The sequence below is a fragment of the Coregonus lavaretus genome, assembly GCF_964263955.1.
Source record: "Coregonus lavaretus genome assembly, chromosome: 35".
In the NCBI taxonomy this organism is placed as follows: Eukaryota; Metazoa; Chordata; class Actinopteri; order Salmoniformes; family Salmonidae; genus Coregonus; species Coregonus lavaretus.
This window is the reverse complement of record NC_140022.1, coordinates 7,909,204-7,934,711: the sequence shown is the minus strand read 5'-3', so window position 1 is coordinate 7,934,711 and position 25,508 is coordinate 7,909,204. Positions and strand designations below refer to the sequence as shown.

The following is a 25,508-nucleotide window of genomic DNA, read 5'->3' as shown; positions in this document are numbered from 1 at the left end:
CTTTCTATTGCCTCTCTCTCTCTTTCTCTCTTTCTCTCTCTCTCTCTCTCTCTCTTTCTCTCACATGCACGCACGCACGCACGCACGCATGCACACACACACACACACACACACACACACACACACACACACACACACACATACAGCCACACACACACGCTGCTATTCCTTGTGCTCTGCTCACCAAGGAATAGCAGTGTTTGGAATGAGGCCTATAAAACACATCTGTCCAATCCCCGGAGGAAGATCAGGTTCATAATGAGGTTGTTATGCAGTTGTTATGGAGTATTATATCTGTGGGTCTCTCAGTCTCTCTGGGGGACTGGTTCAATGCCAAAACACCACTCACACAGAGAAGAAACAACTTTTCTATAATGTTTATTTGCTCTAACGTTTAATGTGATAACCACTGATAATTTAACTGTACGTTGACTACAGTAGCTGAGAACAAGCGTCTGTGCTAGTTGAAGAGGAATATGGAGCAGCTGGCAGAACGTACCATGTGTGAAATGGGTGTCTCACACACACACAGAGAGAGACACATCTACTCATGTTCAGCCACACATCTATTCATGTTCATCTGACACCCTGTTGTGCTGGGAGCATGTCCGGTGCATCAGCAGGGTGCCACACACACACACACACACACACACACACACACACACACACCTGACACTCCGTAGAGCAGGATTCCCCAACTGGCGGCCCGAGGGTGATTTTATTTGGCCCCCCAAGTGTTCTGAGTAAAAAAAAACTGTTTTGGACATAAAAGACTGTAAAAACACCATCAAATCCTAAGTATTCCCACGCATAATAGAAGTGATCGTATACAAATTTAAGCAAGGTTTGAAATGACTATGTTTTAGTCAAATATCATATCTGTTTGGGCTTTTTGCGGTCAATTTGCAGTCTACAAATTATTTGTAATTATGTTCCGGCCCCCTGACCATCCGCTCAAGAAAAAATCAGCCCGCAGCTGAATCTAGTTGATGATCCCTGCCATGGAGGCTAGAGTGCGTTTGGTCTGTCAGCAGGCTGTCCAGGGCTTATGACATGCTTGAGGCCACCCAAAGACCTTGGCACCTTGGGAAAGAACATGGAGGGTTCATATTTCGGTGGGGTTTTTTAATACACAAAAAAAAACTAGATGAGTGTGTTCAAAATTAGCATGGCTTGCGTCATGGACAAATGTTATTATGGCCTAATTCTGAATTTCCAATTAGTTCCAAAATGTATCTTGAAAAAGTGTCTCCAAGTAAATTTTGCCACTGCTCAATTGCATTGTCCAACTTTTGCAGCCAGAAGCAAGTGAAATGGCCACAGAAACAGACTATCCTTCCAAGCTATTAGGCTAACATCTTCCTAAAGCTCCCTTAAAGTTTTGGGGCGACCCGACCACAATTCACATAGAAATGTTAGTTATAGATCTGTCATTCTCATTGAAAGCAAGTCTAAGAAGAGGTAGATCTGTTCTATGTGCGCTATTTTCTATGCTTCCCATTCTTATGTTTTGTTTTTTTGCATCTTTTACTTTCGGTTTTGTACAATACCTTGAAAAAGATGAAAACACAATATTTGTGGTTATGGAAAATATATTAGGCAAACTATTAGAATTTTATCAACCAGGAAATGGCGGAGCATCTTTAAGTCCCTTGGGGAGCATGTAGGTGATGAGTGCTGCGTTGTGTTGGGGTCAGGACCCTCTCTGTCAGTGGGAATCATCCCTCCCCCAGGGGGCACCTATCTGATTATTATAGGGGTCAGGGGTCAGGCCCAGGAATTAGTCATGGATGTGTTACACAATGCTACAGCACTGTGTGTGAGGTAGAGGTGGAATACCCTCTGTACCTCCCACACTGACAGTGTAGAGAAACGGTGGCCACCTGCTCCAAGCCTGTAGTGTTGGACTAGAAGTATTGTACAGGGGATGAGAGAGATAGTGATTTTTTTAAAGGACGACAAGAGAACTTTTGTTTTGTCTCTCTCACCCTCCCTCTCTTAATTGGGGAGAACGGGCTCGTGGTAATGACTGGAGCGGAATCGGTGGAATGGTATCAAATACATGACACATGGTTTCCAGGTGTTTGATACCATTCCATTTGCTCTGTTCCAGCAATTATTATGAGACGTTCTCCCCTCAGCAGCCTCCACTGAAGCCCTCCTCTCCAATTGAGTGTTTTCATTTTGATCTGCAGTTTTGAAGTTATTCCTGACACTCCGAAAGAAATTGTAACATGTCTGTGACTTTAGTTTTTGACAACTTTAGAAGTTAGTTCCAGATCAAGAACTGAAAGACAGGGCATTCTTCCCTGAGGACAAATCCTCAACTCCATACCCAAAACATTATTTTACTGTGCTAAGGTTAGCTTTCTGAGTTTGTGTAAACACGTCATCCAAACAGAAGACAGGTCCAATATCATAACTGTGACATACTCTGGGCAGTTGTCAAATAGTAGTGACCTCTTTATGGCTGTCTTCACCAGCTAGCTAATCAGGAGGGCTATGGTGCAGAGCCAGAGCTGGTCTCCCCATTCAGACCCATGTAATGACTGCCCTCTGCTGGTGAATGGGTGTAATAGTCGTTTGGTAATAACAGATCGAAAGTACAGTATCTATGGGTAATAAACCGACTGTAGGTTCTTCTTAATACCAATCACTAGAGGGGAGCCAAGTGTAGCCTTTTGAACCATGTTTGGTGAGATAGCTTGCCTGAGACCTAAAATACATCTGCCAGCCCCTGACTGGAAGGTACCTTCTGTTCTTGGTACAGTTGACTCTGGAGTGTTGAAAGATTTGGAACTAGTTGGTCACATCACAGTTTAGTTTATTGAGTCATTATTCCCTTTGAGGAAATGTGTCTTGCGTCGATCTAATCAAGCAGCTTTGGACAAACAACAACAGCACAGGGTATTTATTAGCTAACACAACAGACAACAGAGGGCATTATATACATGTACAGACAACAGGGGCAATGGTATATGGAGGGACATTAAAAAACACATAAATATAGGGTCTGAGTCTGCAGTCTGATAGTGCCAGCACATATTCAGTGTCAGGCTAGGAATGTTAGGTTACAATATGTTACACAGGGACAATCTTATAAGTTATTCAAAGCAGGGGTTAATTCCATTTCAATTCCAATCAGTTCAGAAAGTGAACCAAACTCCAATTAAGATTTTAAAAATGTCCTCATTGAAAAGCATTGAAGATAATTTGAATTTGAATTTTAGAGTACTTCCTCAAATGACTGGAATTAAAATGGAATTGAAATCAACCCTGATTCAAAGTAATGTGGGGACAACCTGCCAGATCAATCATAACAGTCCATTCCCTTCTGAGGTCTGGGATGTGGACCTGCTGTATCGAGACACCGACCCCCTCTCTGGTCCCTGTGACTTCCTGACCAGGGCACCCAGGTTTCTCCTGAACTTCTCCCCCACAAAGGCATACAGCACTGGGTTAACACAGCTGTGGAGCAGGGCCAGGCTGTGGGTGACCTGGAGGGCCAGGTCCACCCTGTTCCTGTCAGCACAGTCGAAGGGCACCAGCTTGGCCCTCATCAGGGTGTCGGTCATTACCGTCAAGTGGAACGGCGTCCAGCACAGGAGGAAGGTGATCACCACGGCAACGATGACCCGCATGGCCCTGTGCTTCTGGAAGCCGCGTGTCCGCAGCAACCGGGCCACGGTAACACTGTAGCACGCCACCATGATGACTAGTGGGAGCAGGAACCCTATGATGTGGCGTAAGCCGCGCGTAGCGAGCCGCCAGTGGGTGGCGCTGCCAAGGTCGAAGCGCTCAGCGCACTTTGTCGGACCACCGCCGGAGGGCGTGAAGGCGTCGTTGAAGAGGGCGGGGAGAGAGAGGGCGCCCCCCAGAGCCCAGATGAAGGTGCAGGCGACCCAGCTGCAGGCCCTGCGGCGGTCCTTACGGGACTTGGCAGAGCGAACGATCACCAGGTAGCGGTCGACACTGATACACACCAGGAACAGGATGCTGGTGTAGAAGCTAGTCTCCATAACCAGGCTGAGGAACTTACACAGGAAGTCACCAAAGATCCAGCCGTGGAGCATGGCAGCAGCCCAGAAGGGCAGGATCAGAGCCAGCAGCCCGTCGGCTACCGTCAGGTGAAACAGGTAGACGTCGGATGGGGTCAGGGACTGGTGACTGGAGCCAATCACTAGCCCCACAAGTAGGTTACCAGGAACAGCCAATAGGAAGATGGCGATGTGAAGGACACACAGGGATATGACGGCACTGGTATACAGGGGCTGAGCTGCACAGGAGAAGGTGTTAGAGTTCAGGACAAAGGAGGTGATGTTGATGTAATAGGAGTCGTTGGGTGAATCGTAATAATAGTCCAGGATGTATGATTCTTTTAGCTCTATTGGAGATGGGGAAAACAGTGGTCAGTGGGGATCTTTTATGATTTGATCACTTCGCCTTATAATGTTATTCTATCTAAAGCTTCTCATACAGTCAACAGATATTCTGTACATTTCTTTCTACCCATCCATCAACCCATCAGCCATCCACCCACCCAACCTCATTCATCCATCCATCCATCCACCCACCCACCCAAACCCATCCATCCACCCACCCAAACCCATCCATCGATCCATCCACCCAAACCCATCCATCCATCCAAACCCATCCATCTACCCAAACCCATCCACCCACCTATCCACCCAAACCCATCCATCCATCCATCCAAACCCATCATCCACTCAAACCTATCCATCCATCCACCCACCTGTTAGATTAATTTGGATTTTAAGAATAATGACTAAAGAATTTCACCCCAAACACAGTATAAATGTTAGAATTATCATGTAGTGTCAACCCACTAACAGAGGGGGCGTTACTAACCATTCAAGGGGGGAGGCGGGAACTGTTTAAGAAAGCCACCTAAAGGTGGGAGGAGCATAGTGTCTTTGTTTGTCAAGGGGTATAAAAAACAGGATATTTGTGTTTTTGAGCAGAGCTCTCCTTGAATAAAATTTACCGATAATTACTTGTGGATTGTGGACCTTGAATCATTGATGATTAAAACCAGAGCTTTACAACCTCTGGTAATGATTCAAGCTTAGGTCGAATTAGAGATAGAAATTCACATGACAGATTGGTCCTTCTGAGCGGAGCTTTAATACATCTTTATCGTTCTAAAGACACCGAAATCCGTGCACGGCCGGGTAATTACATCCGTGAAGAATAGTCCTGGCCTTCGACGTTAAGGTTATAAGACAGGCCGGTGATTACTCTTTATGAACGATAAAGACGTTAACAAGTTTGAAAAAGCATTTTAATCCAGACTGCGAGGAAAAGGTCAGTAATTTTTATTCATGGTTTTTGGTAAAATGAGTTGAACTTAGTTACCAAATTCAAAGAAGGTAATAAGTATTACGACAGGGAGGGTCAGCAATTGATCCTAGAGGTAAATAGCTATTTAAAAAAAAAACTAGTCCGAAATGACATGGAAGTGAATTGCAATCACAAATGTAAACTAGTTAATATTGTCATTGTACGAATTGCAATGTTCAGTATAAACAGGGAAATAATTATCATCGTATGAGAGGGATAGGTCGGGAGTTCTATATACGACTGGGCATTTGCTAGAACTTTGCAAACAAGTTTGGCATATGATAAGGTCGTGTATGTGTGAGATTTAATCCCTCGGGAGACGTGATCATTATTTCAGGGGTGGAGGAAAAAAATAAGTCGCGTGAGGAAAATTGGGTAACTTACTCTTTTCATGAAACCGGAGTTTTAAATAGAAACTCTGGGTTAGGGGTTAAATAATTTTAAAGGGTTAATTACAAAAGCAAGAGGCGCACTAAGAGATTAGCTCCTACGAAAATAATTCGGGAGTGAATTATTTAAAAAACAAAAAGGGGGGGAGGGATTTCTTATTGTTCCGCCATGGGAAAGACATCTTCTAAACAAGTCCGAGAATTAACGGGAGATGAAAGAAATATGTTTTATGGATCCATTTGGGAGAAGAGGTATGAATTTATTGGGCATCTCGAAGTAGAAAAATTAGAATTTATGATCAAACAGATGCATGTAGACTGGAACTAATTTGAAAGAACAGCGAAAGGAGGGGCTAGAGACAGCGAGTGTGTTTTTTTAAGCGCGAAAATGCTTTAACGGGGACAAAGGAATATTTAACCATCGTGACTGCAGGGGAAAAGGAGGATGACAGTCAATATTTTTGGTTCAACGGGTAAAATGTTTGAAAAAATGATTCGTGTCAATTAAGAATTGGCTAAAAACACCACAAAGCGATTATTTGAGAGGTACCTATAAAGTCCAACGATGTGGTCCTCTGTAGCTCAGCTGGTAGAGCACGGCGCTTGTAACGCCAAGGTAGTGGGTTCGATCCCCGGGACCACCCATAATAAAAAATGTATGCACGCATGACTGTAAGTCGCTTTGGATAGAAGCGTCTGCTAGATGGCATATTATTATGCATGTGTCTGAACTTTCGCACTCAAACGTAGACGTACGTAATGGGTGAGAAGGTGGAGAATATTTGCGTTTTTGGTCAGTTGGCAGACGCTCTGGTCCGGAGCGACTTGAAAAACCAATAGAGAGTTGAATTGAACTATTCTGTTGTGTTGGGCATTTGAATGGCATAAGGTGAAATATGTGTGTATGAGGAAATTCAACGGCGGGTATAAATGATAACCGGATACATTACATTACATTTACATTACATTTTAGTCATTTAGCAGACGCTCCTATCCAGAGCGACTTACAGGAGCAATTAGGGTTAAGTGCCTTGCTCAAGGGCACATTAACGTCATTTAGCAGACGCTCTTAGCCAGAGCGACTCACAAATTGGTGCGTTCACCCTATAGCCAGTGGGATAACCACTTTACAATTTGGGTCGTACTCTCCGAATGTTGTAGAGCATGAACCTGCAGGAGCGGGTCACCGCCTTGATGTTGGCGGAGAACGACAGGGTGTTGTCCAGGGTCACGCCTAGGCTCTTCGCACTCTGGGAGGAGGACACAGCGGAGTTGTCAACCGTGATGGCGAGATCATGGAACGGGCAGTCCTTCCCCGGGAGGAAGAGCAGCTCCGTCTTGCCAGGGTTCAGCTTGAGGTGGTGATCCGTCATCCATACTGATATGTCTGCCAGACATGCAGAGATGCGATTCGCCACCTGGTTATCAGAAGGGGGAAAGGAGAAGATTAGTTGTGTATCGTCAGCGTAGCAATGATATGAAAGGCCATGTGAGGATATGACAGAGCCAAGTGACTTGGTGTATAGGGAGAAAAGGAGAGGGCCTAGAACTGAGCCCTGGGGGACACCAGTGGTGAGAGCACGTGGTGCGGAGACAGCTTCTCGCCACGCCACTTGGTAGGAGCGACCGGTCAGGTAGGACGCAATCCAGGAGTGAGCCGCGCCGGAGATGCCCAGCTCGGAGAGGGTGGAGAGGAGGATCTGATGGTTCACAGTATCAAAGGCAGCAGACAGGTCTAGAAGGACAAGAGCAGAGGAGAGAGAGTTAGCTTTAGCAGTGCGGAGAGTCTCCGTGACACAGAGAAGAGCAGTCTCAGTTGAATGACCAGTCCTGAAACCTGATTGGTTTGGATCAAGAAGGTCATTCTGAGAGAGATAGCAAGAGAGTTGGCTAAAGACGGCACGCTCAATAGTTTTGGAAAGAAAAGAAAGAAGGGATACTGGTCTGTAGTTGTTGACATCAGTGGGGTCGAGTGTTGGTTTTTTGAGAAGGGGAGCAACTCTCGCTCTCTTGAAGACGGAAGGGACATGGCCAGCGGTCAAGGATGAGTTGATCAGCGAGGTGAGGTAGGGGAGAAGGTCACCGGAGATGGTCTGGAGAAGGGAGGAGGGGATGGGGTCAAGCGGGCAGGTTGTTGGGCGGCCTGCAGTCACAAGTCGCAGGATTTTATCTGGAGAGAGAGGGGAGAAAGAAGTCATTTAACCAACCAAATACTACTTAGTATTTGGTTGGTTAAATGCTAAATAAAAGATTTGAGGCGTGGTTATGGGGTAACTAGGAAGACGCACTTATTCAATAGAGAATGGGTGGAGAGAGAGTTTTTACGTGTATTAAAAGTTGCATAAGATAACTAGTAGTATTCTAAATAATCTATGAAAATATGTTACAAGTACGAATGACATTATTTCCTAAGAAGGTAGATTGTAGGGAAGTTTCCCGTGCCTCCCCCATAATGTAGGAAGGAGCAGGAGAGGGGGGGGAGTGAGAGACAGGAAAATACAAATGGTTGGAAGATTTTAAAACGATAATTTATTTTCGTTACAGGGAAGCAAGTGGCATTGGCTGTTGTGCTGGGGGAATAGCGCCAGCCTGTGGTGGGTTCTGGATTTGTTATAAATAACTGAATAGACTACAATTGGAACATCAGAAAAAGGACAATATAATTCGTAATAGTTATTATAATTATTATTGATAGTTATTGCAGTTATTATTATCCTGAGTGGCGCAGTGGTCTAAGGCACTGCATCGCAGGGATAACTGTGCCACTAGAGATCCTGGTTCGGATCCAGGTTCTGTCGCAGCCGACAGCGACCGGGAGACTCATGGGCGGCGCACAATTGGCCCAGCGTCGTCCAGGGTAGGGGGGAAAATGGCCGGCAGGGATGGAGCTCAGTTGATAGAGCATGGTGTTTGCAACACCAGGGTTATGGGTTCGATTCCCACGGGGGGAGGCCAGTAAAAAAAATAAAGATAAAAATAATAAAAATGTATTCACTAGGTTGCTCTGGATAGGAGCGTCTGCTGGGTGACTAGAATGTAAATGTATTATCATTGATTCAGTAATGATAGGAGGGAAGTAGCGATAGAACTGTGAGGGTTGAGTTGAGGACAAGGAGAATGATTTGTGGCTCTGGTTGGCGGGAAAAAGGAGAGGCAGAGACAGACTTAGAGAGACAGAGGAAGTTAGAGAGAGAGAGAATAAAAGAAAAAGAGAGAAGGAAACTGTTTAGGTTTGAAAAACAAGCAGGCTGAGAGACAGAGATAACAGTTTCTGGAGCTTGAAAAGCAGAGACTAACAGAGTAAGAAAAGGAACAGACGAGAGCAGAGTATTTAATGGCCACTAGGGGAAATAGCTGGGAGAGGTAGAACTCCAGGATAGAAGAGGAGAGAGATTTTACTAGGGGGTGGATCAAATAATTGATAATGGATCATTTGAATGAGATCACATGTAGCAGATTTAGAGTAATCAATTAAATAATCATTGTATACTCGAGACATTTTGAGGGATTTTATGAAGTTAGGCAGTATTTAGGTCATAAGAGGGAGCTACCAAATTAAGTTGAGCCTAACTATCTTTGATTGTTATTTTTCAATTGGGTTTTTCAAATAAAATAAAAACACACCCAGCATGATGTTTATAAAGGGTTGTTATGTTGAATTTAGGGAATTTTCAAGAGTTCATAGGTGGTGTTTACTATGCTGTGGGATGGAACGGTTTATTGGGTGATATTTGAAACTAAATTCATGGAATAAGCTGCAGTAATCAGAAGAATGTACAATCTAAGGCGAGACAACTATTGCCTAGATCATTGATTTAGCAATAGGGTCAGGTAGATAAGGACTAGAGAAAAATAAAATAAAAAATTAGATGAAGAATGATGAGCTTTTTGGTAAGGATAGACTGCTGTAAAGCTTGGGTCGTCATTATGTACTGCATACGGGTAAATCAAGTGATCTTATCTATGGGAAGGCAATGGCAGCCCATGGTAAAATCATTTGGAACTCTGAGGAGGAAGAACAGGTTATGTTGTTGCTCTCTTCCCAAACAGCCTTAGCTTTTCATAAATATATCAGGGATGTTACCCAAATGGTAGAGAGTAAAGAGGGATGACATTGGTCGTGGTTTAAAGATGATGGGTTTTTTTGGTGGGCTATTAGAGATAACTGGGTTAATCACGAACATAGAGGTTTTTATTCTTTGTTGCTAGGCAGAATACTTAGGTGACCTAAAAAAAAATGGACTTGTCATGTCCAACAATCAGTCTTCAGGTCAAGCCCGGGAGAGCCGGGGTAGAACAGAGGTTGAACTAAACATAAGTGTTTTTACAAGATAAGAGATTGTTTGATTGGATTACTAATTGATTCTGAACTGAATGAAAGTCGAATTTAGCCGCCATAAAGACAAAGGAAGTGGGAGGAGCAATAAAGAAGCAAAAGACAATCTCAAAAATGAAAGGCATGGCAATTGGTTGATAAATAACCTAAGGGAATGTTTAGGAAGGTGGAAAAAATTGACACATAAGCAGAACTATGTGTCAAGAGGGGGGAAGAGGCTAATTGTATTAGATAATATACGAAGGAGAGGACAAAATACTTTTTAAAAAAAACATTTTTTAGATAGTCTAAAAAGAGAATGCAGTCAGAAATTGTTACATTAATCTGAACATGTGTGAAGATAGTTTATTAACCACACCCGTATGTTAGAGGTTTTGTGCCCCACAGGTGAACTAAAGGAGAAGGTGACCCACTATCTAACCAGGTGACTGGTGAGCATCCAGTCACTAGAAGGAAAACTGGAAGCAGGCCTGTTGGGAAGGGCCCTATCAGGTTATGTTGGTAACCACCTTGGCCATTAGAATAGCAGAGAGCGGAACCTGGGTCCATGTTACCCACTGCAAGAAGGTAGGACCACATACAAGCACCACTTAGCACACGCAGAGTTGACGAGCTGAACTGCGCCACAGGGTGCGGGGGTCATCTCTGTCAACGAAGATCTCCTACCCAGACCTATCATCACTGTAGTGTGTTCCTAGGGTGTGAGTATGGGGTGGTACCGAGCAGAAGGACTCAAGACAGGAGAGGGTTGGCGGTTTTTGGGAATATGGGTGACCCTGAGCTGCATCATAGTCTCGGCAATAGTCGTGGTAGGTCAAAATCCACCACCACCTCGCACCAATTACGCTATGGCCTTACAACATTTTTAAGAAATAAAGGGAAGCGACCCGACATACTGACCGTCAAGGGCGAGTGATCTACAAAATAGGAGTCAGAGAGGGGTGGGGAGTAAGATTCAAAATTAGGATTAGGGATATTATCAGAGCGGATAAGCAAGCAACAGGGGATTATAAGATCCCGTTGTATTTATGTTCAGCTCCCTCGGCAGATTGTTCCTGGGCTCAGGTATTTAGATATACTGGGGGACGGAGATATGAGACGGGGGGGGGGGGGGGGGGGGGGGGGGGGGGGGCTGGACGTCAAGATGGAGGATAAGAAGGTATAACGACATCCCCACGGAAATGGTAGTAACAATAGTAAAAGTCACTAAAGAGGACATAAGAACTTACTGGGCTTGCGCGGACGTATACGGACGGGATACTTGTCTAAGATTATATTTGATGGAGTCAAAAGATATAGAGGGAGCAGGTACTGTCATTAATCCACTAACAGCAATAGACCGAGTAAATCAGTCAAGGGATGACGGAGTCAATTCAACTAACCCGTCCACTATGAAAGATTTTCTCCTCCAAGAATGGAACAATGGGGAAGTGGAGGGGGTCCCTGATGAGAATCTCTGGTTAAAGTGGATGAAATACACCGCTAGGGCCTTGGGGGAGACCAATTGTTATGCATGCTCCATTGGGCGACCAACAATGTTGACCGCCCCAATGCCAAAGGCAATGTTTCCCTGTGTATTAGACCTGGGGTCCAATCAAAAAGAGCCAAATTGCACAGGGATTTGGCTGGCAAAATTGACATACTCGGCCAGCCCACCTAGATTCACTTTAACTCCTGGCGAATACCAGTGTTACAGACATAGAAATGGCACCCGTAACTTGGGTGATTTTGATGGCTGTAAGGAGATAATTAATGTGACTGATTTAGATAAGGAAGGAAGGGAAAAAAATTAGGAACCTAACCATCCCTTCGACTGATGTGTGGTGGGCATGCACTAAAAAAGGGAGCATTCGGCAGACATTACCAGAGGGATGGGTGGGTACTTGTGCACCAGTATTGTTGGTCCAACCTGTAAGAATTGGTCATCAAAGACCAGTGACAGGAAGAATAATTAGGAGAAAAATAAATAAGTCAGGAAGGAAATAGCCCAATTTGGATAGATGGTATAGGCATCCCCAGGGGTGTTCCAGACGAATACAAAGCTATAAATCAAATATGGGAGAGTTTTACTACAACATTTTTCTGGTGGGGGACAAACAAAAATATGGATTGGATAAATTATATCTATTACAACCAACAACGATTTATTGACAAGACTAGAGATGCAGTAAAGGGGATCTCTGAGCGATTATCCGCCATCCCGCTCATAACTTAGTAGAGGTTGGTTCTAGATCAGGCAGAAAGGGCCGGTGTCTATAGAAAGATAAGCCATTGTTGCATATTTATCCCTAACAACACCACACCGGATGGGACAGTCACCAGAGCTCTTACAGAATTAACTGCAATAAGTGAAGGATGAACTGAACTCAGAAGTTAGTACATTGTGGATAGGGTGGTTTGATTAAATATTAGGTAAATGGAAAACCCTAGCAGCCACCATCTTAGGAGCGATCAGTGTTTGTATGGGTATTCTTGTATTATGTGGTTGTTGTCTTGTTCCCTGTGTCCGAGGATTGGTGAGTCAGGCGTTGGTGAAATGCAGTATCTAAACAATGATGAGAGATGGACTGACTCCGGACTCTGACCAGGGGAATGTGAAAAACAATCCTCCAGGCTTGGTGGATGACGAGGATTTGGACCCTGAAAGACCGCATGTCACGATCATTACAGGAAGCGGACAAAGGCGCAGCGTTGAAAGCAAACATATTTATTATACGAATGATCACACGATCAAAACAACGAAACGTGACGTCCTTGGTTACATAAACAAACCAACACGGAACAAGAAACCACAAATAATGAATGCCTAACGGCTACCTAAGTATGACTCCCAATCAGAGACAACGAGCTACAGCCGTCTCTGATTGGGAGCCACCCTGGCCAACATAGATATACAACAACTAGAACATAAACAAATGAAAACTCACACCCTGGCTCAACATACTAGAGTCCCCAGAGCCAGGGCGTGACACCGCAATTGGATGAAATGTTTATTAGTTCTGATGTGATCTCTGAGATTAATCATGCTTGTAAAATACATTTATCCTGAATGTGGGAATATTTAGTCAAAGGGGTGGATTGTTAGATTAATTTGGATTTTAAGAATAATGACTAAAGAATTTCACCCCAAACACAGTATAAATGTTAGAATTATCATGTAGTGTCAACCCACTAACAGAGGGGGCGTTACTAACCATTCAAGGGGGAAGGCGGGAACTGTTTAAGAAAGCCACCTAAAGGTGGGAGGAGCATAGTGTCTTTGTTTGTCAAGGGGTATAAAAAAACAGGATATTTGTGTTTTTGAGCAGAGCTCTCCTTGAATAAAATTTACCGATAATTACTTGTGGATTGTGGACCTTGAATCATTGATGATTAAAACCAGAGCTTTACAACCTCTGGTAATGATTCAAGCTTAGGTCGAATTAGAGATAGAAATTCACATGACACCACCCAAACCCATCCACCCAAACCCATCCATCCACCCAAACCCATCCATCCATCCATCCAGCCATCAAAACCCATCCATCCACTCAAACCCATCCATCCATCCATCCATCGACCCAAACCCATCCATCCATCCATCCACCCAAACCCATCCATCCACCCAAACCCATCCATCTGCCCAAACCCATCCAACCATCCATCTACCCAAACCCATCCACCCACCCACCCAAACCCACCCAAACCCATCCACCCACATATCCACCCAAACCCACCCAATCCCATCCATCCATCAGTCCAAACCCATCCACCCACCCAAACCCATCCATCCATCCATCCATCCATCTACCCAAACCCATCCATCCATCCATCCATCCATCCAAACCCATCCATCCACTCAAACCCATCCACCCATCCATCCACCCAAACCCAACAAAACCCATCCACCCATCCATCCACCCAAACCCATCCAAACCCATCCATCCACCCACCCACCCAAACCCATCCATCCATCCATCCATCTATCCAAACCCATCCATCCACCCAAACCCATCCACCCATCCACCCATCCATCCACCCAAACCCATCCATCCATCTACCCAAACCCACCCATCACCCAAAACCATCCATCCATCCATCCATCCAAACCCATCCATCCACTCAAACCCATCCACCCATCCATCCACCCAAACACATCCATCCAACCATCTACCCAAACCCACCCATCCATCCACCCAAACCCATCCACCCATCTATCCAACCATCTACCCAAACCCACCCATCCATCCACCCAAACCCATCCACCCATCCATCCACCCAAACCCATACATCCACCCAAACCCATCCATCCATCTACCCAAACCCATCCATCCATCCACCCAAACCCATCCATCCATCCATCTACCCAAGCCCATCCATCCACCCATACCCATCCATCCATCCATCTAACCAAACCCATCCATCCACCCACCGAAACCCATCCACCTACCCAAACCCATCCATCCATCCATCCAAACCCATCCATCCACTCAAACCCATCCATCCACCCACCCAAACCCCTCCACCCATCCATTCACCCAAACCCATCCATCCATCCACCCAAAACCATTCATCCACCCAAACCCATCCACCCACCCAAACCCATCCATCTACCCAAACCCATACATCCATCCATCCATCCATCCAAACCCATCCATCCACTCAAACCCATCCATCCACCCAAACCCATCCAAACCCATCCACCCATCCATCCATCCATCCACCCAAACCCATCCAAACCCATCCATCCATCCATCCATCTACCCAAACCCATCCATCCACCCAAACCCATCCATCCACCCATCCACCCATCCATCCACCCAAACCCATCCATCCAACCATCTACCCAAACCCACCCATCCATCCACCCAAACCATCCATCCATCCATCCATCTACCCAAACCCATCCATCACCCAAAACCATCCATCCATCCATCCATCCAAACCCATCCATCCATTCAAACCTATCCACCCATCCATCCATCCATCCACCCAAACCCATCCATCTATCCATCTACCCAAACCCATCCATCCACCCAAACCCATCCATCTACCCAAGCCCATCCATCCACCCATACCCATCCATCCATCCATCTACCCAAACCCATCCATCCACCTACCCAAACCCATCCATCCACCCAAACCCATCCATCCATCCATCCACCCACCCAAACCCATCCATCCATCCACCCAAACCCATCCATCCATCCATCCACCAGCCCAAACCCATCCACTCATCCATCCATCCATCTACCCACCCAAACCCATCCATCCGAATTTCATGAGTATTCAACAAACTATGTAGCTTCTTACCTGTCATCTTTGCATCCAGCTCTATGATAATGAAGAGGGAATTGTCACTCAGAATAGTCTTATTTTAAAGACGTCACAGCTGGGATGGAAGTGTCGAGATATCCTGTTTCGTCACCAATATTGTGTGACTGCATGTGTCAGCCTCAAATTCTGGCTCCTCAATGATGAGTTGTAGGGTGAAGTTTACCCTAGACACTGATCTTTGATCAGTTTTGCATTTTCTCCACTCATGGTTACGGTTAGAATTAGGGAAGGGGAAGCTGATCCTAGATCTGCACCTAGGGGAAGCCTCACCCAATGATGATGTCCTAATGAAAATTGCACTGCTGGGTTTTTAGCAGAGGTCACCCCATGAGAGGATGAATTCATACAAAAGAGTGTGAACAGAAATGGAAATAGACAGGACATGTGATTCTTTTAGCTCTATTGAAGATGGGGGAAACAGTGTTCAGTGGGGATCTTTTTATGAAATGATCACTTAGCCTTATACTGTTATTCTATCTAAAGCTTCTTATACAGTCAACAGATAGTCTGTAAATTTCTTTCTATCCATCCATCCAACCCATCCTCCATCCATCCACCCACCAAAACCCATCCACCTATCCAACTATCCACCCAAACCCATCCATCCACCCACCCAAACGCATCTATCCATCCACCCACCCAAACCCACCCGTCCACTCACCCAAACCCATCCAACCATCCATCCATTCATCCACCCAAACCCATCCATCCATTCATCCATCCACTCAAACCCATCCATCCACCCACCCAAACCTCTCCACCCATCCATTCACCCAAACCCATCCATCCATCCACCCAAAACCATTCATCCACCCAAACCCATCCACCCACCCAAACCCATCCATCTACCCAAACCCATACATCCATCCATCCATCCATCCATCCAAACCCATCCATCCACTCAAACCCATCCATCCATCCATCCATCCACCCAAACCCATCCAAACCCATCCACCCATCCATCCACCCAAACCCATCCAAACCCATCCATCCATCCATCTACCCAAACCCATCCATCCATCCACCCAAACCCATCCATCCACCCATCCACCCATCCATCCACCCAAACCCATCCATCCAACCATCTACCCAAACCCACCCATCCATCCACCCAAACCATCCATCCATCCATCCATCTAACCAAACCCATCCATCACCCAAAACCATCCATCCATCCATCCAAACCCATCCATCCATTCAAACCTATCCACCCATCCATCCATCCATCCACCCAAACCCATCCATCTATCCATCTACCCAAACCCATCCATCCACCCAAACCCATCCATCTACCCAAGCCCATCCATCCACCCATACCCATCCATCCATCCATCTACCCAAACCCATCCATCCACCTACCCAAACCCATCCATCCACCCAAACCCATCCATCCATCCATCCACCCACCCATCCACCCAAACCCATCCATCCATCCACCAGCCCAAACCCATCCACTCATCCATCCATCCATCTACCCACCCAAACCCATCCATCCGAATTTCATGAGTATTCAACAAACTATGTAGCTTCTTACCTGTCATCTTTGCATCCAGCTCTATGATAATGAAGAGGGAATTGTCACTCAGAATAGTCTTTTTTTAAAGACGTCACAGCTGGGATGGAAGTGACGAGATATCCTGTTTCGTCACCAATATTGTGTGACTGCATGTGTCAGCCTCAAATTCTGGCTCCTCAATGATGAGTTGTAGGGTGAAGTTTACCTTAGACACTAATCATTGGTCAGTTTTGCATTTTCTCCACTCATGGTTACGGTTAGAATTAGGGGAAGGGAAGCTGTTCCTAGATCTGCACCTAGGGGAAGCCTCACCCAATGATGATGTCCTAATGAAAATTGCACTGCTGGGTTTTTAGCAGAAGTCACCCCATGAGAGGATGAATTCATACAAAAGAGCAGTGGCGGCTCCTGAAAAAATTCTCAGGAGGGGCAATTTTTCTGATGATTTAGGTGACCTACACACATTTAAAAAAAGATATGTCCAGCAACAACATGAAGACAGGGGCAGCATATAAGTCAATACCAGAAGCATTTATTGACTGATCTCAAAAGTGTTGGCTTACCAGGGTTGGTGGAGCCCTCAGTTTCATCTTTGCCTCGCAAAGCTAACTCAAACACTCCGCAAAACTTCACACACTGGATTAGCCGGCTGAGGATGTGGCGGTTCTTGCTAATGTCGTAGTAAATATATTTGTTATAGTGAATATGGAATATGATATGTTGAGTAAAATGTTGTGCTAAGATCTATTTAGGTCAGGAGCTGGTTATAAGTTCTGTTCCTATCCAATAACAATGGACAAAAGGGTCCTATCTTGTCAGCCTTGTCAGCAGGTGGCCAAGGACAACACCCACGCCATAGGCCTCTCAGTTCTTCCAACTCACGAGTTCTTGCTCTGAGGACACACACACACACAAACACACACACACACACACATCATCACTGTTAAACACACACACACACACACACATCATCACTGTTAAACACACACACACACACACACAAAAATCCCCTCTCTTAGGCTGAACATTTGAAGACAGAGAACCCGACTCAGAGCCAATGCAACAGTGACAGTAGCCTGCAGGGGACCTCGCCCAACTCATCAGGACCAATCAGAAGATCAGAACTACTAGATTGAACCTACTTCATTTATTGCATAAAATGTCTGCACACAATGTTTCGGGGCTCTCTTCAGATAATAATAATAATAATAATAATAATAATAATAATAATAATATGCCATTTAGCAGACGCTTTTATCCAAAGCGACTTACAGTCATGCGTGCATACATTTTTGTGTATGGGTGGTCCCGGGGATCGAACCCACTACCTTGGCGTTACAAGCACCATGCTCTACCAGCTGAGCTACAGAAAGTGGATACTCATGGATGCGCATTGCAATTGTAAAATGTCAACACAATTGGAGACACCACGTCATTTTTGGAGACATGTTATTGACAGTAAACTATTGTAGATGCGACTGCTAACTAACTAAAACATTTTAGCTGGCTAGCTAATCATCTTAGCTAAATGTGGGGCAAACAATTCAGTTATTTACCGTTAATTTGAGGGATTGGGGTGAAAGAAATCGAGTTACATAGTGATACTTTACGATATACTGTATTGACAATATCGCAATATTTTAGCGCTAGTTGGCTGTACCTGCACCAAAACACCATTATTGTTCCTTCATAGCTTGTTCTCAATCTTTTCACATTGGGAGCCAATTTGTTTTCAGCACTTTTATTTCCATGACTGATCAAAACTCGTTCTCATGGCTTTCTGATCCCTCTGCAACAGACATATGGTGCGCAATAAAATCACAGTATCGAATCGCAATACGTATAGAATCATGAGACTCGCAATGCTGATGCATATATCTTATCGTGAGGTTCCTGGCAATTCCCAGCCCAAGTTCATTTGCCACAACAAATCTCTTCGCTAGCAAACGCAATGTCTTCTCCAAAACGGCAATGTGTCTCCAGCAATGTTTACTTTTTTGACGTTCTATGGCATCTCCACTTTCCAAGCATATATGACCACATGTAATATTTTGGTAAGTGATGCAAATAGTGAACTATGTAGGGCCAGGATGTAAAATATATGTAGCTGCAGCAATTTCTCTTATCTGATATGGTAAGTAATGGGGCTTAATTTTTAGCTCCCTAAGAGTTTGACGAACGGGTCCGTGAACGCGATTCCAGATATATTTACCTCTGAATAAACTGCCTTTATTACACCATATCCACATCCAGTAAACTTGTGATTATCAACACTAACCTCATCGTTGTGGCGGCGGACAGCTAGCCTGTATCCCTCGTCATCCAGTTGAGTGAGTGGCAATGTCTTTTTTCGTTCGTACCAATTTTTGGAAAATCCTCGGGTGTAGGACTTTCCGCCTTTAGTAGAAACCTGTTGAATTATTAAATTTGGTCTGGGAGGTCCTAATTGTTTCGTTGCCAATTTATCTTCATTTGTTCGCCGACAAAAAGGAACTTTTCTTTCAAACAATCCACTCTTTTCTCAGTTACGTTCATGGTTACGTAACGTATGACGAAAGCGCGTAAGTGCAAGCCCACAGACACCCATTGAGATTGTATTGAAGGCTCTGAAATTTGAAAAAAATAGATTTTACATGGGAGTCTATGACAGAAGTTCTGGGCGATTTTCAATCTGACTGAAATCGCCCCAAAAGGGGGTGGAGCCATTTGAAGCACGACTTTAGCCTGATTCGACATTTAGTGGCAGTGTGGCAGATCAGACGTATAGATTACAACACTGATAACTACTGTTGCCGTGATATAATTGATTAGAAAAAAAATCCCTTCCTTTTCCCGTTTGGCAGTGCGTCGCCCATATCGCCCTATTGAACAGGCCGTCCCTGCAAAAGAGTGTGAACAGAAATGGAAATAGACAGGACATGTGATTCTTTTAGCTCTATTGAAGATGGGAGAAACAGTGTTCAGTGGGGATCTTTTTATGAAATGATCACTTAGCCTTATACTGTTATTCTATCTAAAGCTTCTTATACAGTCAACAGATAGTCTGTAAATTTCTTTCTATCCATCCATCCAACCCATCCTCCATCCATCCACCCACCAAAACCCATCCACCTATCCACCTATCCACCCAAACCCATCCATCCACCCACCCAAACGCATCTATCCATCCATCCACCCACCCAAACCCACCCATCCACTCACCCAAACCCATCCAACCATCCATCCATTCATCCACCCAAACCCATCCATCCATTCATCCACCCAAACTAACCCATCCATCCACCCACCCAAACCCACCCATCCATCCATCCATTCATCCACCCAAACCCATCCATCCACCCAAACTCATCCATCCATCCACCCAAACTAATCCATCCAAACCTATCCATCTATCCACCCAAACATCCTCCCAAACCCATCCATCCATCTATCCACCCAAACTCATCCATCCACCCAAACTCATCCCTTAATCCATTCATCCACCCACCTAAACCCATCCATCCACCCAAACCCATCCATCCACCCAAACTCATCCATCCACCCAAACCCATCCCTTCATCCATTCATTCATTCATCCACCCACCCAAACCCATCCACCCATCCACCCACCCAAACCCATCCACCCATCCACCCACCCAAACCCATCCATCCACCCACCCACCCAAACCCATCCATCCATCCACCCACCCAAACTCATCCATCCATCCATCCACCCAAACTAATCCATTCAAACCTATCTATCCATCCATCCATCCACCCAAACCCATCCATCCATCCACTCAAACCCATCCATCCACCCATTCAAACCCATCCATCCATCCATCTACCAAACCCATCCACCCATCCATCCATCCATCCACCCAAACCATCCACCCATCCATCCATCCATCCACCCAAACCCATCTATCCACCCACCCAAACCCATCCACCCATCCATCCATCCATCCATCCACACACCCACCCAAACCCATCCATCCATCCATCCACCCACCCATGGTGGGAATTCAGGTATTCAATTTACCAACAAATTTCACTTTTTTCTTATGATGCACGCATACATTTTCTTAGTATATCATTTTTCCCAAAAAATATTTTGTGATAAAATAAAGAAAATTAGTATAGGTTAGAAGTATAGGTTGAAGTATGGACTACAGTAGGCTCAAATAAGCACTGTGGGGTGATTTATTACACTAGCCCACCTCCCATTCTGTAACAATCACATGACCAGAACTAGTTATTGGTAAGTGTCACTTCTGAGAGACTGGTGGTTTCACTCCTGGCAATGCCACACCCCCCTGTGGTAAACAATCATTCATTTTGTGAGAATTAATTCATTGATAGTGGCTCAGAAGACTTCAAAGCCTAGATATAAATTACATTCCACTTTGAAGACTACTCTGTCAGATTTGCACACCATGTATAGACAGCCAATTATAGTTTCCAATTATAGTTTCTCATTTTCTCAGAATGTCCATTGTTTCTTCAGACTCCCAGCCAACCATGATAGATGGAATGGAATGTATTTTCTGTTTGAAAACTGATAACAGGTTCCTTGTTTTGTTTAGGGACTACTGCATCACATTTGTTCCATTCACATAAATATATCACTCATATTATTCTCTGCTTTTTTATGTGTGTTCATTGGAGTAGGTGGTACAGATACCCTTTAATCCAGTGGTTCTCAACCTTTTTCGGTTACTGTACCACCAATTGAATTTTACTCTGCCCGGAGTACCCCTGAAGTACCCCCTCATGTGTATTTTACCAATAGGCCTATGGTGTCATTAGTCTTTTCAAGTACCCCCTGTGGATAGGCCAAGAACCCCAGGGGCCCTAGTAACACTGGTTGGGAACCACTGCTCTAATCTATATAAACAGATAGCAATTAAACAATCTGCAACAAATTAACTATTTTGGTGGAAATCACACATTTCTTCCAGCTTCATGAAACAGGTGTCGGGGTGTGACCTAAATCAAAATTGAACAACAACAAACTAGCAGGAGGAAATTTGCGGATGAACTATGCTCCTCACAGAGCAAAATAGTATTTGATGTCCACCAAGATAGTACATTTGTTGCATATTGTTTAATTACTATTTGTTTATGTAAGGCATAAGCGACATGTGGTCGGTTACGGTCCCAGGCCAGTAAAAAACTTGTTTTAATTTTTGGGGGAACTCAGTCAGTCTCAACTTACTGTTGAGAGTTAGAATAGTAGAATACACAAGGTGTTTGAAAGTTGGTTGTGCATCAGCAATTTTTCTTGTGTTGCAGTCAATAAATTAGCCATGTCAGTTAACAATTTTTAGATTGGTAAATTAGTCTAGCCAGCTAACTAAACTTGTAGTAATGGGCCCTGACTTCCAGGGGGCCCCCATCGATTTTTTTCAGATATCATTAACATGGCATAAGTCATGGTAAAATGTGTAGAATTTCAGGAAATTAGCTTTAAAACTGCACAAATTTCTGCCCACCTCATGGCAAAATTAGTAGAATTGCAGGAAATGTGTTAAAAAAGTGAAAAATGTTCTCTCCGCCTCATGGCAAAATGTGTTGAACTGCAGAAAAAATGCTTTGAAACTGCTACATTTTCTCAATACTGTCAAGAGGGGGGCCACTAAAATCTCGCTTAGTACCCCCAAAAGGCTACAGCCGGCCCTGGGTATCTGTACCACCCAATCCCAAAAAACTTACACAAAAAATAAGACAATAATATTTCAGATATCAATGGTTTACAAACACATTTGCGACAACAATATATCTTCAATTTATTGATAAAATGCATGCCATGATCCTGGTGATACTGTGTATCTTGTTTAATGTACAACTCCCTAGTTGTTGAGAAACATAGTCAGTTACCAAGAGAACTTTGCCTAGAGAGTTCTGCACTGCCTCTTTTCCCCTTTACTCTACAAAGCATTCTATGAATTTCACTATCTGAGAGGGCACTGCCCTGAGTACATTGTGTTGTATGTTTTTGACCAGCCCAAGTTGTCACACTATCATCTTCCTATTTGTCAAACACCCCCCATCACACACACACACACCATTCTCACAGTCAATGAGGTGCTCTCCCAAGAGTTCCTAAAGGAATCATTCATTATGTATACAACTTATCTTGAGAAAGGCCACTAGCCCAAAACGTTGACCAAAGTACCATGTCCACCTTTGTGAACAATGCATATTACACCTTTGTGAACAATAAGATACACCATTGTGAACAATAAGATACACCATTGTGAATAATAAGATACACCATTGTGAATAATAAGATACACCATTGTGAATAATAAGATACACCATTGTGAATAATAAGATACACCATTGTGAATAATAAGATACAGATCTCCAGCATTTTTGTCTCTCAGCCTGTCTTTTTTATAGGATGCTACAAGACAGCATCTTGAAATGTAGTCTACTAGTAGTAGTCTGTAGTGTGCTTCTGTAGTCTACTAGTAGTAGTCTGTAGTGTGCTTCTGTAGTCTACTAGTAGTAGTCTGTAGTGGGCTTCTGTAGTCTACTAGTAGTAGTCTGTAGTGTGCTTCTGTAGTCTACTAGTAGTAGTCTGTAGTGTGCTTCTGTAGTCTACTAGTAGTAGTCTGTAGTGTGCTTCTGTAGTCTACTAGTAGTAGTCTGTAGTGTGCTTCTGTAGTCTACTAGTAGTAGTCTGTAGTGTGCTTCTGTAGTCTACTAGTAGTAGTCTGTAGTGTGTTTCTGTAGTCTACTAGTAGTAGTCTGTAGTGTGCTTCTGTAGTCTACTAGTAGTAGTCTGTAGTGTGCTTCTGTAGTCTACTAGTAGTAGTCTGTAGTTTGCTTCTGTAGTCTACTAGTAGTAGTCTGTAGTGTGCTTCTGTAGTCTACTAGTAGTAGTCTGTAGTGTGCTTCTGTAGTCTACTAGTAGTAGTCTGTAGTGTGCTTCTGTAGTCTACTAGTAGTAGTCTGTAGTGTGCTTCTGTAGTCTACTAGTAGTAGTCTGTAGTGTGCTTCTGTAGTCTACTAGTAGTAGTCTGTAGTGTGCTTCTGTAGTCTACTAGTAGTAGTCTGTAGTGTGCTTCTGTAGTCTACTAGTAGTAGTCTGTAGTGTGCTTCTGTAGTCTACTAGTAGTAGTCTGTAGTGTGCTTCTGTAGTCTACTAGTAGTAGTCTGTAGTGTGTGTCTGTAGTCTACTAGTAGTAGTCTGTAGTGTGCTTCTGTAGTCTACTAGTAGTAGTCTGTAGTGTGCTTCTGTAGTCTACTAGTAGTAGTCTGTAGTGTGCGTCTGTAGTCTACTAGTAGTAGTCTGTAGTGTGCTTCTGTAGTCTACTAGTAGTAGTCTGTAGTGTGCTTCTGTAGTCTACTAGTAGTAGTCTGTATTGTGCTTCTGTAGTCTACTAGTAGTAGTCTGTAGTGTGCTTCTGTAGTCTACTAGTAGTAGTCTGTAGTGTGCTTCTGTAGTCTACTAGTAGTAGTCTGTAGTGTGCTTCTGTAGTCTACTAGTAGTAGTCTGTAGTGTGCTTCTGTAGTCTACTAGTAGTAGTCTGTAGTGTGCTTCTGTAGTCTACTAGTAGTAGTCTGTAGTGTGCTTCTGTAGTCTACTCATCAACTTTTTATGGAATTATGTAATGATTCTTATCCAATGAAATCGTCAACAAAAGCATGCTCCTGTGTTGTTTGATTTGAGGAACATTTGCTAACTACAGAATGTGTAGCCTACATATCTGGCGTGTTTGCGTGAGGAAGAGAGTGTACATGTGTGAGAGAGAGAGAGAAAACATGTCCAAGTCTTGTGACATGTCAATGTCGAAAGTAAGAGAAGAACTGAACTGTACTATTGAGTCTAGGGCCGATTGCTCAATTGGCCTCATAATCAAAGGCTTAGCATGTCATTCTGTGGGACCACAGACGAGTAAACCACCAATAAGCAATAATAAAACACCTGTTGTTTCAATGACATCCCCTCAATCATTAAACTAATGCCCTGTCTCTGTCCGTCTGCATGTCTGTCTCAGTGGATCAAGGGAATCCATTATCAAAGGACAATATAGCAGTAAAAAGAGCTGGTCTCCCCATTCAGACCCATGTAATGACGGCCCTCTGCTGGTGAATGGGCGTATTAGTCGTTTGGTAATAACAGATCGAAAGTACAGTATCTATGGGTAATAATCCGGCTGTAGGCTCTTCATAATACCAACCACTAGAGGGGAGCCAAGTGTAGCCTTTTGAACCATGTTTGGTGAGATAGCTTGCCTGAGACCTAAAATACATCTGCCAGCCCCTGACTGGAAGGTACCTTCTGTTCTTGGTACAGTTGACTCTGGAGTGTTGAAAGATTTGGAACTAGTTATAATAATATGACATTTAGCAGACGCTTTAATGCAAAGCGACTTACAGTCATGCGTGCATACATTTTTTTGTGTATGGGTGGTCCCGGGGATCAAACCCACTACCTTGGCGTTACAAACGCCATGCTCTACCAGCTGAGCTACAGAGTTGGTCACATCACAGTTTAGTTTATTGAGTCATTATTCCCTTTGAGGAAATGTGTCTTGCGTCGATCTAATCAAGCAGCTTTGGACAAACAACAACAGCACAGGGTATTTATTAGCTAACA

At 44.1% G+C, this 25,508-nt stretch overlaps 1 protein-coding gene across 1 annotated transcript; it reads right to left on the bottom strand.

Annotated features, from left to right (window-relative positions):
- Positions 1 to 3,169: 3,169 nt before the first annotated feature.
- On the bottom strand, positions 3,170 to 15,400 carry LOC311109861 (C-X-C chemokine receptor type 2-like). Its single transcript, XM_084152875.1, has 2 exons — positions 15,379 to 15,400; positions 3,170 to 4,384 (listed from the first exon to the last, which is right to left on the bottom strand). Exons 1-2 carry the CDS (start codon positions 15,383 to 15,385, stop codon positions 3,315 to 3,317), a joined length of 1,077 nt encoding a protein of 358 aa, XP_084009001.1. The 5' UTR covers positions 15,386 to 15,400; the 3' UTR covers positions 3,170 to 3,314.
- Positions 15,401 to 25,508: the final 10,108 nt, after the last annotated feature.